General features: G+C 48.9%; 1 protein-coding gene and 1 long non-coding RNA gene across 3 annotated transcripts; one reads left to right on the forward strand and one right to left on the reverse strand.

Moving 5' to 3' along the window:
• On the reverse strand, nt 1-14,224 carry LOC119530990 (cytochrome P450 2E1). Of its 2 annotated transcripts, none has more exons than XM_037831636.1 (9): nt 14,016-14,224; nt 12,596-12,755; nt 9,036-9,185; nt 8,420-8,580; nt 7,777-7,953; nt 6,557-6,698; nt 4,304-4,491; nt 4,051-4,192; nt 1-1,570 (listed from the first exon to the last, which is right to left on the reverse strand). In XM_037831636.1, exons 1-9 carry the CDS (start codon nt 14,190-14,192, stop codon nt 1,560-1,562), a joined length of 1,308 nt encoding a protein of 435 aa, XP_037687564.1. In that variant the 5' UTR covers nt 14,193-14,224; the 3' UTR covers nt 1-1,559. The 2 variants fall into 2 exon arrangements, with proteins under 2 accessions (XP_037687564.1, XP_037687563.1); XM_037831635.1 differs by lacking the exon at nt 1-1,570 and adding an exon at nt 2,108-3,150 and having other exon boundaries at nt 14,016-14,221.
• A 272-nt stretch (nt 14,225-14,496) lies between these two features.
• LOC119533284 lies at nt 14,497-15,896 on the forward strand. Its single transcript, XR_005216618.1, has 2 exons — nt 14,497-14,784; nt 15,436-15,896. It is a non-coding gene; the product is annotated as an uncharacterized LOC119533284 (long non-coding RNA).
• Nucleotides 15,897-16,427: the final 531 nt, after the last annotated feature.

Raw genomic sequence — 16,427 nt, forward strand, 5'->3', positions numbered from 1 at the left:
TAATTTATGACTCCATTTATGTAACATTTTTGAAAAGGCAAAGCTATAGGAACAAAAATCCAATCAATGGTCAAGGCCTGAGAATGGGGAAGGGGCTTGGCCACAAAGGGACAGGATGGAAATCTTTGAGGTCATGGAAATATTCTGTGTCTTGATTGTGGTAGTTATACATTCATGAAACATCATCAAATTATACATTTAGAATTGATGAATTTTAAAAATCACACTTCAGTGAAGTTTCCTCCTCTCAAAAAATAACAACAACAACCAAAAAACAGAACATTGGAGTCTTTGAGTTCTGCCCGTAGGGTTTGGGTTTTATTCTACACCCAGTGTGGGATTTTAAAGGCATCTGTCCAGGAATTGACTGGACCTGAACTGTTCTTCAGGAAAATGAGTTTTACAACAGTATTTAATGTTAATTTCTAGAAGAAGAGGACGAAGCAGAGCAGGTGTGAGAAGTCATCGCTGTTGAGAGGCTTCTTTGTGCCAACGTCCTCACGAGGCTCCTGCGTGACGGCACTAGGGGCTGCTGCCACCCGGGTAGACCTACAACAGTGCACTGCATGGGGCGGTTATGGGATTTACGATGCCTTTAACCATGTGTAGTAAGAGGAGAGAGAACCAAGGCTACTCTGAAGTTCTGTCTGGGCAATTGTGGGGATAATAGCACAAACGAGAGGCTGAGGGCACCTTTTTGTCACTGAGTTGGAAGGCGGAATCACCCAGCTGCCCCCTGGAAGTGGATTCTGGGCTGGGGATTTGAATATAAACTGCTCGGTGGGTTGAGGCCAGTGTGCCACCACATTTCTCTGGCCACTTCCCAACACCGAGGAAAGGGTTCCTTCCTCTTCTTTGTCCACCCACTCCTACAGGCCCCTTTTCCTCCTGTCTGTCAAGTGTGGTTTAGATCAGTAGAGAGTGTACTTTTAAGGTTGGACTACTTTTCCAAAATAGTATTACCTTTGGATCATTGCTCACACTCAGGGAGACAGCAGGACATCTAGTAGCTGCAGCTTGAGAAACTGCACCATGAATACGGGTTTCGGAATGTGCTGAGCAGGAAGTCAGTCCAAGACTGCTGGTAGCCAGATGCTGTTGTGCTGAGCGGTTAAACAGCCCTCAAGAGGCTCCCACGCTCCCTACAAACATGCTTCCATCGGTATTAGGTACTTTGGAATTTGCCTAGAGAATTCTCTCAAACTGAAAGCTCTCTGCCCTAAAGCAAATTAAAAGACAATTTCTTGTATTTTTCTGCTGGATGTAGGATAAGCATTCTGTAAGTGGGATGGTGAGAATGACACACGCCTTTCGGCGTGTGGGCTGCTGCAACTCTCCATCTCATTGATTTGCCGTCCGTGAATTTGCTGGTTTTCGGCAGTGCTCCAAGGTGGATGAGGTGGAGAGTGGTGGGATAATGGCCCCCAGCGATATCCAGGTCCCATCCCCAGAGTTGGGGTGTGTGTCACCTCACATGGCAAAGGGGCTTTGCAGATGTGATGAACTGAGGACCTCGAGGTGGGAGATGATCCTGGATTATCCAGGTGAACCCGATGTGCTCACACGGGTCCTTAGAAAGGAAAAGGGAGGTGAGAAGATCACAATCAGAGAGATATTCAGGGATGCTGCACTGCTGGCTTTGAAGGTGGAGGATGGCAGTGGACTCTGGAAGCTGGAAAAGGCAGGAAGACGGATTCTGCCCTGGAGCCTCCGGAAGGAATGCAGCTATGCCAATGCCTGGATTTTAGGACTCTGACCTCCAGAAACAGTGAGACAAGGCATTTGTGTTGTTTTAAGCCACTGAGTCGGTGGTAACTTGTTGCAGCAGCAAAATGAACTCATACAGAGGGTAGCCCTGAGATTCTGGGATGGCCTCAGGATCAGTATTTCTTCCCGGGGCTGTCTGAAACCCAGTCACAAACAGGATGACCCCTCGTATTGCTCTCAAGGGGGTGGCACACGCTTCGAGGTACTGTTTTCACTCATCCCTACACCAAGCCCCCTTCCTAACCCACCTCCCCAAATCCACCAAGTTACAAAGGAAACACATTAGGATACATGTGGGGCTTTCTTCTGAGCCGATTCCTATCCACAACATCAGCCAAAATGAAAATATGACTCATTTTATTAAGGAACACTTATATAGAAAGTGCAGTGAGATGGCAATGTTCTGAGGGGTTTGTCTGCCTGTTCAATCAGCCTCACCCTCTTTGCACAAGGGGTCCGCAGCCCCCGCATCACACGGACGAGGAGGCTGAGACTGGGCAGATGGGGCTTGCTGGGTGTCTACCCCTGCTCCGGTTCTCCTTCCATTTCAGTGTCAACATTCAGCTCACTGGGCAGATCTGATGCTTTCACTGTTTCTGTCTCGTTCTACACAAGGGTCCCCTTTGTGCTTAGAATTTCTACTTCCAGATACAAAGTCACATTTTAATATTAAGAGATAATAACAAAAAAAAGCCTGACTGTGTTGACTTTTCAGATATATTTTAGCACAGAACAATGTTTGTAGTGAACAAAAAACTTTACATTCTAAGACAAGATGGTGGGGGGGGGGTGTTTTTAGCAAGGCTAATAAGTCGGGCCAAAGTCTATTTATTCTCCTCATTCCAGCCTACAAAATACTGTCCTGTCTCCTTTGTGCTAATCATTTATAATAAATATTGACTCTGGTGACTAGGTCTATTTTTTTTTCCAGAAGAGTTTAGTTTAACTTACAGTGTTAAATATTTGTAGTTGCTATTGTTTCTAGAAACTCCAATATAGACTCAAATCAATTCACAGTTGGTTTAGTTCATTAAAAAACTCTTTTTTGAACTTTGCTTTCAAATGAGCATTAACTGTCCTCACAAAAGCTGAGTGGTGGGGGAGAGTCTCCCATAAGGTGGGTAGTGTGGCTGGGAGCAGGACGGCTCCTGGGGGCTGTCAAAGGCCTGTGGCTGTTCGGAGCGTGTCTTCTTCAACCTCATGAGCGGGGAATGACACAGAGCTTGTAATGTGGTGGGATGCTGCCAAATCCAATTGTAACAGGGGTGAGATCAATATCCTTGGGGTCAACAAGAGACTTCAAATTAAAATGCTGCAAAATGGCAGACAAAAATAGGAACAATTCCATGCGAGCCAGGCCTTCTCCAGCACACACCCGTTTTCCTAGGAGTAACAAGAGTTCTGATGAGTTGCTGGGGGAGTCCCAGAGAGACCACACTGTCAAAAGTGAGAAGGCAGAGAGAGAGCAGACAGGCAGACACTGTGGGTCAATTGCCACCAGAAAGCAGAATTTAATCCTTTCTGCTTATCAAAGGAAGCATAAGGTGTATTTAAGTAATGCTGTATAAGAATATCAGGAACATTGATTTACTCAGGGATTGGCCTTCCTGTAACCTCAGTCATCCTGAACACAACAGCAAAAGCATGTGTAAAGGTGATAACATGTTCTCTGTGCAGCGAAGAAGATGCTGCCCAATGATGCTCTCCAGAGAAGAAGTGGAGCCTCTCTTGGGTTAGAAGCTAACATTCGTACATGAGGTGTTCAGTTAAGTCATCAAAGTGGTTGCACGATGTTCCGTTGCACCAATGCCTGAGGTAAAGCCCTGGGGCAGGAGCCCAGGCGGGCACTGCCACATCAGTCACAGCCCAGGGAAGGCTGATGTTCCCCACGATGAGTCCAGGAAGCCAAAAGTTAGATTTTGTCTAGTAAGCCTACTTTAAAATTATGGAGAATTAGGTAATATGGTTTTGAAAGATTTTTAGTAGGTCTTGTTAAAGTTGAAACGGGTTTCTAGCACTGAATGAGATAAGTGTCCACTGTTTGGGAAAAAATAATTAATCTACAACATCTCATTCCCAGGACTTTTGAATGAAAAGCGGTCATCTAACCTTTCCATATAGAGAGGTCACAATGTTTCTGTCATGTTGCAAATAAAAACAAGGGATGTGATGGGGCTAAGAATGTTGATGCTTATCTGGCATGACACAGGGTACACGTGGGTAGACATGAGGAGTGCAGGAGACAGCTCCTGGGGGAAGATGCCACATCTAAATTCTTCTTACCTGCAGAAAATGGTCTGAAGAAGTCACTGTACTTGAACTTTCCATTTTCATTCAGAAAGTGCTCCGGTTTGAACTTCTCTGGATCAGGGAATTCTTGGTTGTCATACAAGAGGGAGTCCAGAGTTGGAATTACTACGGTGCCCTAGAAAGAACAAAGCCCATCTCAGCTGGTCAAGTTATTAAAATGTGGGCTTTCATCTGAAGCACTGATAGGAGGGTGTTTGTGGCATGGACTCCAGGCTGCACATCTGACCTTTGGGATGACGTATCCTCTGAACTCCACGTCCCGTGTTGCTTCATGGGGCAGGTTGGAAGGCACAAGGCTGATGAATCGCTGAATCTCATGCACTACGGCATCCATGTAGGGCATCTCTAGTCTGTCCTTGAAGGCAGGGATTCGGGTTGGTCCAATCACCCTGTCAATTTCTTTATGAAGCTTCTCTGCCAAGATTTGAATAGGATAAGTTCAAAGAATTGACCCCAGACTGGCTGGACATCTGCCCACCCATCCACCCGTCTATGCAGCCAATCATTCTCCCACCCACCCACCCATTTATCTACCATCTATGTATCTGATCATCCATCCACTCACCCATCTATCCATCCACCCATACATCCACCCATCCACCCATCTATCCACCATCTATGCATCCAATCATCCTTCCATCCATCCATCCTCCCACCCATCTATGTATCCAATCATCCATCCACTCACCCATCTATCCATCCATCCATCCATCTGTCCATCCATCCATTCATCTATGCATCCAGCATCCATCCATCCTTGTACCCATCCACTCACCCATTCACCCAACTCTAAGCAGCATTTCATAGTGCTCCAGGTACTCTGATCATTGGATACTCTCTACAGATACCAGTCAGAGCTAAGCTCTGTGAGGTTCTTTACAGTCTACAGAGTGTTTTGATATACGTTATCTTAGCTGATCATGACTAATCCTGGTCTTTTCTTTATCCCAGGCTCAGAGAATGATTGGAAGGTTTTGGAAATTTGTCTTGGAGATAAAGTCCTATTTTAATTATTACCTCAATCTGGTTTATTGTGTGCCTCTTAGAAGTATGAAGAAGAATGACAGAGTGGAATCAGACATGCATGATCTAATTTGATGAACTAGGTTTGAAATTTCCTATGGGCCTTTATAATAAATTGCAAAAGTTATATACAGTATGGTACCCAGGTAAAATTTTAGAACACATAGAATAATTTGAATTGTATGCAGATATTTAAAAAAATGTTAAATAAAATACATGAAGTCATGCATGGTGACCCCAATCCTGAGATGCTGTCCTCTCTGGGGAGGAAAGACAAGAAGGCATGAGGAGGTGGGGCTTTGGCTGGCCCTGTACCATGTTTTCTTTTAAGATCCCTGAAGCAAATATGGCAAAATGTTAATATGCATTAAATTAGGCAACAGGTGTGTAGATGTCAGTCATGTTTATTTTCTGTCTTTTTCTCTATGTTGGAAATTCCTCATAGCTAGTAATTTAATAAATGTTTGAAGTTTACTGTGGCTCCCCATGGTCAAAAGTTCTCTGACCCATAAAAGGCTTCCCTCCTGGACTCTGGGCTCCTTCCCCCTGAATAGAGAAAGCAGAGGCTTTGGAGACAGACCTGGGTCTGAACCTTGGAAGGTCCCTTAGCCCATGTTCCTGGGGAAATTACTCATCATCCTATTGCATCTATGCCTCAGGAGCTGGTGAGCTTGAAGGATGTGATGCACTAAAGGGCACACGGTGGGATGGATTACTAATGGAGCAGCAGCGGTTGTTGTCTGGGCTGCTGTAGACAATGGTGCAAGCTGGGCAGGCCGTGGGCTCTAGGGGCAGGGACTGTGCCCACTCTGCACCCACCCAGTGACAGGCAGGGGCTCCTTGGGCAGTGGTCCCCAAACATGCATCTGCTTCCTCTCTTCCTCAGGGTTGGTGCTGATTGGCAGGTTTGGGAGTTGGTGCCCCATGTAGCGCCACTACCTGTGCCCACGGGGTGCTTCTCAGCATGACTTCTGCACATGCAGACTCAGAAGCTCCACACCTCCTTCTCCAGGGCACCCCGACTCCCACCTGCCCCAGGTGCTGTGGAGTGGAGCCCCAAGGAAAGAGCAGCAGGGAGCCTTGGCTTGCTTCCCTCTTGGGCTTCCACTTTCAGACCCCGTGTGTCCAGTCTGCTGTGAGGTGGCAGGAGGGCCTCACTCCTCTGCTCTCCTCCGCCAAGAAGGCCATGCCTCACCAGGGCAGGCAGAACACTCTGTACCATCACAAACAGGTCTACTATGGAGCAGAATGCAGACTTCTTGCTCTCTGGGCCCTGGTGGAGAAGGGTGCTGAGCTTTCTTTTCTGCAACCGGGGAAGAATCAGAGGGAAGTGGGCACCCTGCCCCTCTGCTGAACAGTCCATCCCAGTGAGCCCTGCTGTGCAGATGGAAAGCTGAAGCCTGAGACCCTCCAGGTGGATCGCCAGCTGGGCTGGGGCCACACGGCTCAGGCGTACCTTCGATTTCGGGGTACTTCATGAGAATCAGGAGCCCGTATCTCAGGGTGGTGCTGGTAGTCTCTGTCCCCGCAAAGAACATGTCGGCCACGGTCACGGCGACGTTGTCCAGCGTGAACCCAGGTTCTGCACTTTGCTTCTCCTGTGGACATTCGGGACAGACAGGGACTCTGTAAGAAGAGTGTCTTCAGGGAGATGTGAAGTGACAAGTGACCTCTTCAGCAAAAAGAGAGCCTGCCCATGCTCCTGGCTCTGTGGGAGAAAGGAGACGCCAGCCTGCACCTGCTGTTATCCTATCAAACCCATTTGGAGCCGATAGAGACACCGTCATTTCCTCTCACAGTTTGAGAAACTGAGGCTCTCAGAAAACTGTCAAAGCCAGGACAGGGCTCCTTGCCCAGGCCACGGGGCTCTGCATGCTCCTCCATGGTGCTGAGGTCTGGCCTGGAGGCTGCTGCAGACACCTGTGCCTCTCAGCTGCTGGCCTTGGGTCAGACTGTCACTGCTGTGACCTCCTGCTGCTCAGGGCAGGGTCAGCCGAGCCTGGGTCATGCTGTGGGGTCCTGGCTAGCAACCCTCAGAGTCACAGGGGCCGGACTGGAGCCCTTGTGCTGGGGGTCCAGGAGGCAGGAATTCACTAGCAAGCCAGGCGAGGGGGGAAGCCAGTGAGGGGTGGAGCCATGGCAGACCCTGGCAGCCTGGGGCGGTTATCAGGGAAATCACACTTTGCTTTGAGAACCACAGTGACACTAAAGAGAAGAAAGTGCTGCAAGATGGCAGGCTGTCCACAGACGGACCAAACCATATGGAGCCAAAACCATGGAATCTGGCACAATGGGGTGTGGGGTGCTGAGGACCATTCCTCAGACGAGACACAAAAGACCAGAGTCAGACATCCAGAAATGGTTAGACCATGGCTTGGAGACTGTCTGGGGGCCCATGATCCTGTCCCCCTGGGGCCAGCTGTGCCTGGAGGCCTCCCCAAGCACACTCTGAGGGGACACCTGAGGCCGGCTGCAGGCCTGGGCTGCCAGAGAGAGGAGCTTGTGGGGGTGGGATCGTGCTGAAGCCAGAGGCAAATGCCCCAAAATGGAACCAATATGGGCAGTGTGGACACCAGACAGTGAGGGGGACATGAGGGAACGTGTTGCTCCCCACCCCCATGCCCAGCTAACTGAGCTCAAGGCAGCCAGTCTGTGAGGCACTGGGCCCCCCAGTACCTTTTCCATTTGGATGAGCAGGCAATCAGTGAAATCTCGAGGACAGTTGGGGTCCAGCGTCTTAAGGTGCTCCTTTGCTTGTTCAAGTGAATACTCTTTTATTTCAGACACATTTTTCATTAGTTTCCTATGGCTTCCAGGCAGATAGCGTAGGTAGCTTGAAAAATTATTGTAAAACTAAAGACATAGATAGAGACAGAGATAGAGTTATCTCACTATATATATTTTTCTGGGTGCAAGATACTTTTGTGCACTGAGTTCTCTAATAACTTTTGCCACAACCCGAATTTATGACTGTCATGGATGGAATCATCCAGAATATTCTGTCAATAGGATCCTTCCGGATTACTCTATAAGGTGGCGCGCCTTCTGTAGTGAAAATACGCACCTCTAGGCTTGGCCTCTGCTCCCCTGAGGGCGGTCTAGGGCACGACCTTGAGTATCTCAGGTTAGCAAAGGGCCTGGCGATGGCTCTAGAAGGAATATTTGGGCCCCCTAGTAGGACATCCCGGGCACGTTTCCCTTCTCTGGCTCTCATGGTCCTCTCCTATACAATCGGAATTTTCCTTTTCCTCCATTTCTGAATGTAAAGTATGTGATTGAAGATCAGTGAGGTAGTAAAAAGGGAGAGAAATGACTTTACCTGGAGCCAGGGAGTGCTCAGTAGGTAGAAGTTCTCATTGAACAGTGTCATCATCCTCACGCACGTTTCATCATTGTAGTCAAAGCGCCTGCGGAACAGGATGTCGGAGATGACATTGCAGGGCCCTCCGCCAACGAGGAAGGTAGGGTCGAAGGGCTGGCCTGGGGGACAGGTGGGTGTCAGATCAATGGACGCGGGGATGCACAAAGTGAGGTGTCAGTGTGCTAAAAGCTAGGGTGTCAGAGCAATTGAGGGGTACGAAAAGCGTGGGAACTCCCAATCCTCCCAACCCCGAGGCCTCATGGCCTTCCCCACCCCCCGGCTCAGCCTCCTGCCGGTTATCAATGCCTGTTTTCATTTTCTGCCAGAGGGAAAACACATTGAAAATCGTAATAATTCAATAAGATATTGAATTTTTTTGTTCTATCTGGGTTTTCTTTACAAAGTTATTTGGAATACGATAATTAAACATTTGATTGTCCCTCTTGCTCCACGGGAATGTAGAGCAGGAAATTTAATCATATTAAAATCTCTGCTGAATTCACATGATTCTCTCCACGCCTCACTGGTCCCTTTGCCCGGGAGCCCCTGGGGCGGCGGCCCCGCAGGTGCTCACCGTGGGTCTTCCTGAGCTCCTCCAGCAGGAAGTGGGCCTCCCGCTGGATCCGGGCCTCGTTGCCGTCTTTCCCCATCCCATAGTCGCGGAGCGTTGTCAGGGAAAACCGCCGTGTGTCTTTCCAGGTTGGCCCATTATTGAAGATGACTCCTAAGGACAGAAGAAACAGTACAGGAGTTACTTCAGACACTCAGTGTCCTCTGACCTCGCCTGGTGGTTCCTGATGATTTGTAGGCGTGGAGGGAAGTGACGGGAGAACTGACCAGACAGAAAGAGAAAAGGAATGCGGGGGCGGGGAGGGGGCGGCTGGCCAGCGGCACGGTGAGGGTTCTGCAGGGTCCCTTCAGAGCTCCCCATCCTCACGCCCAACAGGGCTCGTCCTGCACCGTCGATAGGAGCCTCTTCTTCATGCTGCCAATCTATTTTCTTTCTTCTTCCACTTTTCCTCGAGTCTTCCCCATGCTAAATAAAACCCACACCTGACCACTGCCTCCGTTTGCAAGGAAAGCCTCCCACCTCTTTCCTTTTCATTGACAAAATACTCGAAAAGCCATTTTATTCACATTGATTTTTAAGTCCCACACTATAAACACCTCAACTAACAGACTTCTGCCTTTCACAGAAAGTGTCTTCACTAAAATCTGAGTGGTGACACAATTCCCTGATTGTGCAGAGCATTCGATTTGGAAAAACTAAAGCAAGTTTCCTGTTTACATGCTTCTTGGTTATCAAACCCTGTCCTGCCCCCTTCTCTCCTCCCCCCTCACTGTTTCTACCACAACTTCCCCTCACTCCCCTAAACCTCTGACCTGAGCCTTAGAGACACCTGTCCAGCCACCTTTTGGGAACATGAAGACATTTGGAACCAACAGAACCAAAACTAAACTCTTTAAAATTTAAAAATCTCACATTCTTCCACCCCTATCTCAGCTAACTACAATTTTCAGTTTGCCCAAGAAGGGAATCTTAGAGTCTTCTCGGGCTGTTTCCTCATTCTGTTGGCTCCCCGAAGACCGAGAAGCCTCCCTTACAAACACTTACAAACAGCTCACATGCCATCTCTTCCTTGGACCACAGCTCTCCCTGGCCAGACCTCATCCACCTGCCTTGGGCTATCGTGATGGTGTGCTAATCCTGACCCTGACCCTGACCCTGATCCTAACCCTCCTCCATTCTCCCATCTGGCCAACAAACCCACAATGAGGTCAGCATCCTTCTCAGTCACCTCACCTGGGTCCACCTGTCCCAGCTCACCTACGATTGCTCCACGGTGGGTGCTGTGCTGTGGAGGGAAGCCAGAGGTGCTTGCTTCAGGGAGGGCTGAGGAGGGATGGGCAGGGGCCTTCTAGAGCCCAGAGAGAAGTCTGGCCAGGTTCGAGAGGGCCAGGGGAGGAGCAGGAGGAGAAACGGGCAGGAGGAGAGTGCTCCGCAGGCTGGGCTGGAGTCTGAAAGAATGATGTGAGTGGACGGACACCCTGAGGAGGAAAGTGGTGCCAAAGAGAAGGTGATTGCCGTGGAGACAAGGGCAGGTGGACAGAGAGGTAGAATTGATGGGACATGGGCACGGATTTGGTGCCTTGTGAAGGGTGAGTAGTCCCAAGGATAATTCATGGAGAGGTGCCCTTCACCAAGTGTAAGACACAGTGGAGTGACTGACTTTGGGGGGGTCCTGGATTCAGCATCACTCACGATGTACACGTGCTGCGTGGACGTTGATGCATGGCTTTCTAGACCCAGAGAGAAACCCACGTGAGAGACGGACAAAACTTGGGTGTTTCCATGGAATAAGCTGACAACCTCCAAGGAGGGAGTAGGGTTGGGGGACAGTGGGGACTGGGCCCTGCCTGGAGCAGCGCTGACTTCAGAAGTTCACTGGAAGAGGTAAAAGGACACAGGATACAGAAGTACGAGATAGGGAGGTGAGAGGGACCAGGAGAGTGTCCCAGCTGTGCCTGAAGCCCTGGGGGCTAGAGGAACTGTGAGACCACAGTGTGAACCACCCCAAAAATCAGGTGAAGAGGAGAGCAACAGGGGTGGGGAAGGCCAAACAATTAAAAAATGTGATTGGGAAAAATTTGGTAGGAGGGAAGAAGGAAAGAATAGAGAGAGATCCTAGAGGGTGAAATGGAGATAATAATGGGCCCCCTCAGAGTTTTATAAAGATTTCCTGAAATGATGCAATTCCTGTGGCATGTTAGCATGCAGCCCATGCTCAAGATTATACTGATAGTGAACACACATTGTTTTTCCCGGGGAAGCAGGTGCATCAGCGGGGCTGTGTGGGACATATAAAAGTAGGACTTCAGAGTCATCAGGCGGGAGCCCAACCTGTGGGGTCTGAATTCTGACGCCCGCCCAGCTGCATTCGGGACTCCTGCGAATGGATCTGCAGGTGGCAAATGCAGGTTCCCTGGAGCCAAGCCCGGTGCTCTTTGACCTCAGAATTCCTGGCACCCTCCTCCAGTAAAGCTTCTCTTGTGTTCGTGACAATGTGTTGAGATGGTAGAGTTTACTTTGGACACCCCCCCAAAGAAGTAGAACAAGTTCAGCATATCTAAGAGGGAGACATCAGATGCCATGGATGGTACATGATACAGCTACAGACTCATAGGCTGGAAATCGGAGAGCCATGCACAACACTGATGGGTCAATTAGAGAAGTCTGCCACTGGCTTTTGGAGCTGAGAGCTGAAGGTGGGGAGCCCCTCACTAAGCAAGTCCACCCCACAGATTCCATGACATCGCAGAGGGTGAAGGCTCCATGAAGCTGAAGTCAGGAGCTTGGGGAAAGCCGCTCAGATAAAGAGCAGACAGATCCCCAGACCCTAGCCCTCTCTCCCGTGGGAGGTGACAGGTGTGTTTCAGATAAGCTAAACCCAAGACTCTGGACTTGGAGGCAGGAAGCAAAGAGGAAGGAAGAGAAGACAGGGTTGCATAGAAGTCAGCATTCTGAACTGGAGTCTGTCCTCACCACACCTGCCCCTGCTACCTGCTGTCAGAACATCCCCAGGTGGGATACCGGAGGCTTCTCTGCAGAAAAGGAGCAGAGCTCATGAAAGCCCTCTAGACACCGAAGTCCCCGCCACTGGCACAGTTTCCAGCACTTCAGCTGCTGCAGTCACCAAGCCCAGAAGGGTTGTGCAGTGGGGAGAGCAACCAAGGAAGAGACCTGGAGGGGCTGGAAGGTGGAGGGGAAAAGGGGCGTCTCTGCCTCAGGAGCAACTGACTGTTGTGTTTCTCTGTAACATGCCTGTCTTCTGATCAGAGTGGATGCCCTGATGTCAGGAATTTGCGTCATTCATTTAGTTTTTGGCCCACCATCCACAACTCTGTGTCATTCATTTTTGAGCACACAGCATGAGTCTCACAAACTAGCTTTCATTAACATACTTGTTGAATAATGAACAAACAAATAAATGCATGAACCGTCACCTGAGTTTAGGTCTTTTCACATTTCTGCTTTTTTGACTGCTGCTCCTATTTTGCTGTTTTGGAATGTAAGCAGGCCCCCGACCCTGGAGTGGGTATCCGTCCCACGTCTATACCAGAAGGGCGACTCACCAGCATTCTTGTGGGCCTCGAACACGGAGATCTCTCCTCTGCCAGAAAACTCGTTTTTGTGCTCCAGCAGCACTTCCTTCACGGCCTTGTATCCGTGCACGACCACGACGCGCCGGGAGCCCAGGTACAACGTGAACACCGGCCCGTATCGCGCTGCGAGCTGCGGAGACCCACCAAGCAGCAGGAGTTCGAGAAACTGCGGGTTTGTTCTTCAGAATACCCCCGAGCCCTTCCTCCCCCGAAGCTGTTGTTGAACAGAGCCCAGAGGTGTTTGGGAAAAGACCCCGTCCACCCCAGCAAGATGACTTGAGCCTGCAGGGAGCGCGCCCAGCGGGAGGGATCCGTTCTCCCCACTCCAGAGCACGTGCGCCAGCGTGCACCAGGCACCCTGGTCCGGTCCGGGAGCGAGCCCGGAACAGCCCCTGGGAAAAGGGCGCCGGCGCTAGCAGCCTCTCCCACACTTGCCCAGAACGGGTGGGTGGAAGAGACAACTTCGCAAAAAGACAGTTTAAAAACATGTCCTTTGCCTATTTTTTTTTTTTTTAATTATTGGCATTTCGTTTTGATATTATTGTCTAGCACAGTTGTATAGCTCTGTCTTGCCATCTTTGTTAGAAAGGATAATTTCGCTTGGAAGTATTCTGGAGAATGACTTTTTGGGTGTAGATCACTGGGGACATATCTGTGGGTCCTGGAGCAGCTTTGAGCTGGGTGGACACCCAGTCAGGTCGACTCCCTCCCAGCCTGGACACCACCCGCGCGGGCACTCGGACTCGGTCCCACTCGCCCTCACTGTCCGCTTTCCCCAGTCGAGGTCCAGGGCTACAGGCTCTGCAGGAGGACCTGAGCCATCAGTCACCCCTGTGCAGCACCGTACCGTCAGCGTTCCCTGTGACAGCACGCACGGAGTGCCCACTCTGTGGCTGACAGTGCTCTTTTACTGACTCATTTAATAGACTCCCAACTTGTCTAGTCTTTTGAGTGGTTAACCCACCCAGTCTTCACAACAGTCCTAGACGAGTGCTGTTATTACACTGGCGCCAATGGGGTGGACAAATGCTTAACTTTCTGTCCGTTCTTTCGGCATCAGACATTCTAAGCTGGCATTTAGCCAGAGTGCACCTCTGTCCTTCCATACCAGCTGACAAGTGGCCACAGCCTCAGCCACACCGGCCACCCAGAGCCAACCCAACAGCAAAGCAGGCAACGCTGGCACAAGCAGGCATGTGCAGGGCTGTGCCATGGCCAGTGCCACTCTGCAGGCTTGCTTCCATGCCCACCACCTCTAGATGCTGCTATTAATTCAGGTAATTCCCATCAGGCTAGTACTGAATAAAAGCAGTCTGACAACGAGCTGAATACACATGTATCAGGTCTAATTCCTGACTTCTTGCCCTCAAACCAACAATTCTTTCCTTACCCTGGTATAGGACTTAGGAATATTCTTCAAGTCCAACTGGAAAATATTCCCAATGACGGGGAGTGGAAAAGGGCCAGGGGGCAGTTTCCAGCTGCTGTAGATCTGCTTCCAGATGGAGATGAGCAGGAGGGTGGCAGCCCACACCAGCAGCGCGATGCTGATGCCAAGCACGGCCATGGCATCTCAGGTTCCACGGCCAGCTGGAGAGGATGCTCCCGAGGAAGGCATTTATAGTGCATCGAGGAGAAGGAGGGTGCCCTGGCAACCAATGCCTGCTGGCTACTCCTTTGGCCAAATTGCTGGCTTATTATTAGCTCATATTGACCATCATTTCAAAGGCTGGTGCCCTGGAGCAGTCTCCCATCTGGTGGCCCCTGACAAGGACGGTGCCTGGCCCTGCTTCACTGCTTCCTCAGGGGACACTTCACCAATCCATTGCTTGGAACGTGGGGTGGGAGACTTTCCTCCCCTTTGACTACAGTTGCACAATAGTTGTTTGGACTATAATTTATGTAAGATAACATCAATTGTGTGCCAACGTGTCCGTGGTCGAGTGCCAGCTCTCCACGTGTGAAAGTCCCTTAACGTCTGATCAGCAGGTTGTCTGAGCAGCCCCCGCTAGTACTTGAAGCACCACGTGCTACATCAGAGGGGCCAGGAAGGAAATTCACATCTTGAATTCCATTCCACTCAATCACATCAACCTGTAAATTCAGAGGAAGGAAAAAAAGGAAAGCAAACATTCTTTTCAAAAGGACTTTTGAAAAAGGTAATCTCTGACTATAAAAGGAAACATATTTTCATTGTGGGAAGTTAATGAAAAGTTTTTTCAGAATCATTTTATCAAATTCTAAAAATTGCATTTGGATTTTTATTGGATTTGTTTCAAATCAATGGGTTAATTTGGGAAGACTGTGCCTCTTAAATAGTTTGTCTTTATTTATCTGGGAATATAATAGAGCTCCACATTTATTTACATCTTTTTGTGTGCCATTAATTATTTCCTTCATACATGCCCAGCTTGCTCCTTTTCATAGTGTATTTCTAGGTATTTTGTGGGCTTTTTTTTTTGTTAGAATGAAGGGAATGTTTTCCATTCTGTATCATAGCTGGTAATATTGGGAAGATCTTAATTCTGATATTGTAGTTGTACACTTCTTTGTAAGCAATGCATCTTTGTGTACAATCAAAATATGATGAAAAATGAAGGGAATAGAAGTCACAACCCAGCCAAGTCACTTTGGGATTTTATGTCCTTCTATACTTTTATTTATGTAAATTAGGGCTATATTGTGTTGACTGCATTCTCACCTGAGTTTCCACTGGGTCTACTAGTGACATGGGCATGTGATGGATTCTTTTGCTTTTAAAATGCAGCCACTTTATTGATGTTTTACTTGTCTACTCTCTGGTATTTTAGGGGTGTTGTCTCCAGTGGTTCGAGGGGCATTGGCTCCTGCTTTCCTCTCCAGCGGCAGGTGTGGACAACAGGGTGCATTCTGAGCACAGAGGCTGAGCCAGCCTGACGTTCCCTACAGGCAGCCAGCGGGAGGGCCACGTGCTTTTCCTGTCGAAGCCCCACTCCCCCTGTGCTGGCTGGTGATAGAGAGGCACATCAGTCCTCTTTTCAGAAGCAAGGCCTTGTATTTGTTTTGTGTCTTATTTTATGGACTGGGTCTTCAAAGACAACATTTAATAATAAAGATTACAGAGGTGACCTACCTGTGTTCCTGATGGAGGCCTCCTTTGGCTTCTTATATCTGTTGTTGGTTGTTTGTGGCAAAGAGGCAATCATGTTGGGACAGTTTTCTTCTTTTTCTAGTTAACTAAGAGTATTTAGCAAGGTTGAGTGTTGAGATAATAAAATGTCTTTTCAAGTGAGATGATCCTATAGTTTCTCCTTACCTGATAATGCCTGTGCCATTAAAAGCACCAGTGAGGCAGCCTTTTAAAGGTGGGTGGGGGGCTCTGCCATCATCTCCCAGATGTTCTTCCAGCTGCTGCCCCTCATTCTGCAAGTCCTGGCAGCTTCATCTGCTCGTGAGCATCTTCCTCTTGCAAGTCTCACAAAGAAAGCACTTGGCTGTCTCTTTGGAAGCAAATGTGGATTTTGCAGCCATTCCTTCTGTGATGCAAATTGCTTCAATGACACCAAATTTATGCTAGGCTTTTTTTCTTTTTAAATTTTCTACATGTTCAACACCATTTCGTTTCCATATAAATCACAGTGTAAAATTCTGAGGATATTTAAAATGGCAATTAAATTCAAAATGTAATACCAGCAGTGCACCTAACTCAGCTGAAGTGACAGCATGACCCACGATGACAGATTTCCCAGATGCCTGTGCGATGACAGCTGCACAGAACTGCTCGGCGTACCATAAGATTACAGGATATTAATGTGTCCTGGCT

This window comes from Choloepus didactylus, chromosome 4, assembly GCF_015220235.1.
Source record: "Choloepus didactylus isolate mChoDid1 chromosome 4, mChoDid1.pri, whole genome shotgun sequence".
Lineage (NCBI taxonomy): Eukaryota > Metazoa > Chordata > Mammalia > Pilosa > Megalonychidae > Choloepus > Choloepus didactylus.

Bases quoted from the DNA above. Each gene is read 5' to 3' on its own strand.
- LOC119530990 (XM_037831635.1), bottom strand. From the start codon at position 14,192: ATGGCCGTGCTTGGCATCAGCATCGCGCTGCTGGTGTGGGCTGCCACC. The intron at 8,581-9,035 runs GTGAGCACCTGC...CCTGTCCCCCAG, and splicing joins GGAGCTCAGGAAGACCCACG to GCCAGCCCTTCGACCCTACC. The intron at 3,151-4,050 runs GTAAGAAGAATT...TGTTACTCCTAG, and splicing joins CTTCAGACCATTTTCTGCAG to GAAAACGGGTGTGTGCTGGA.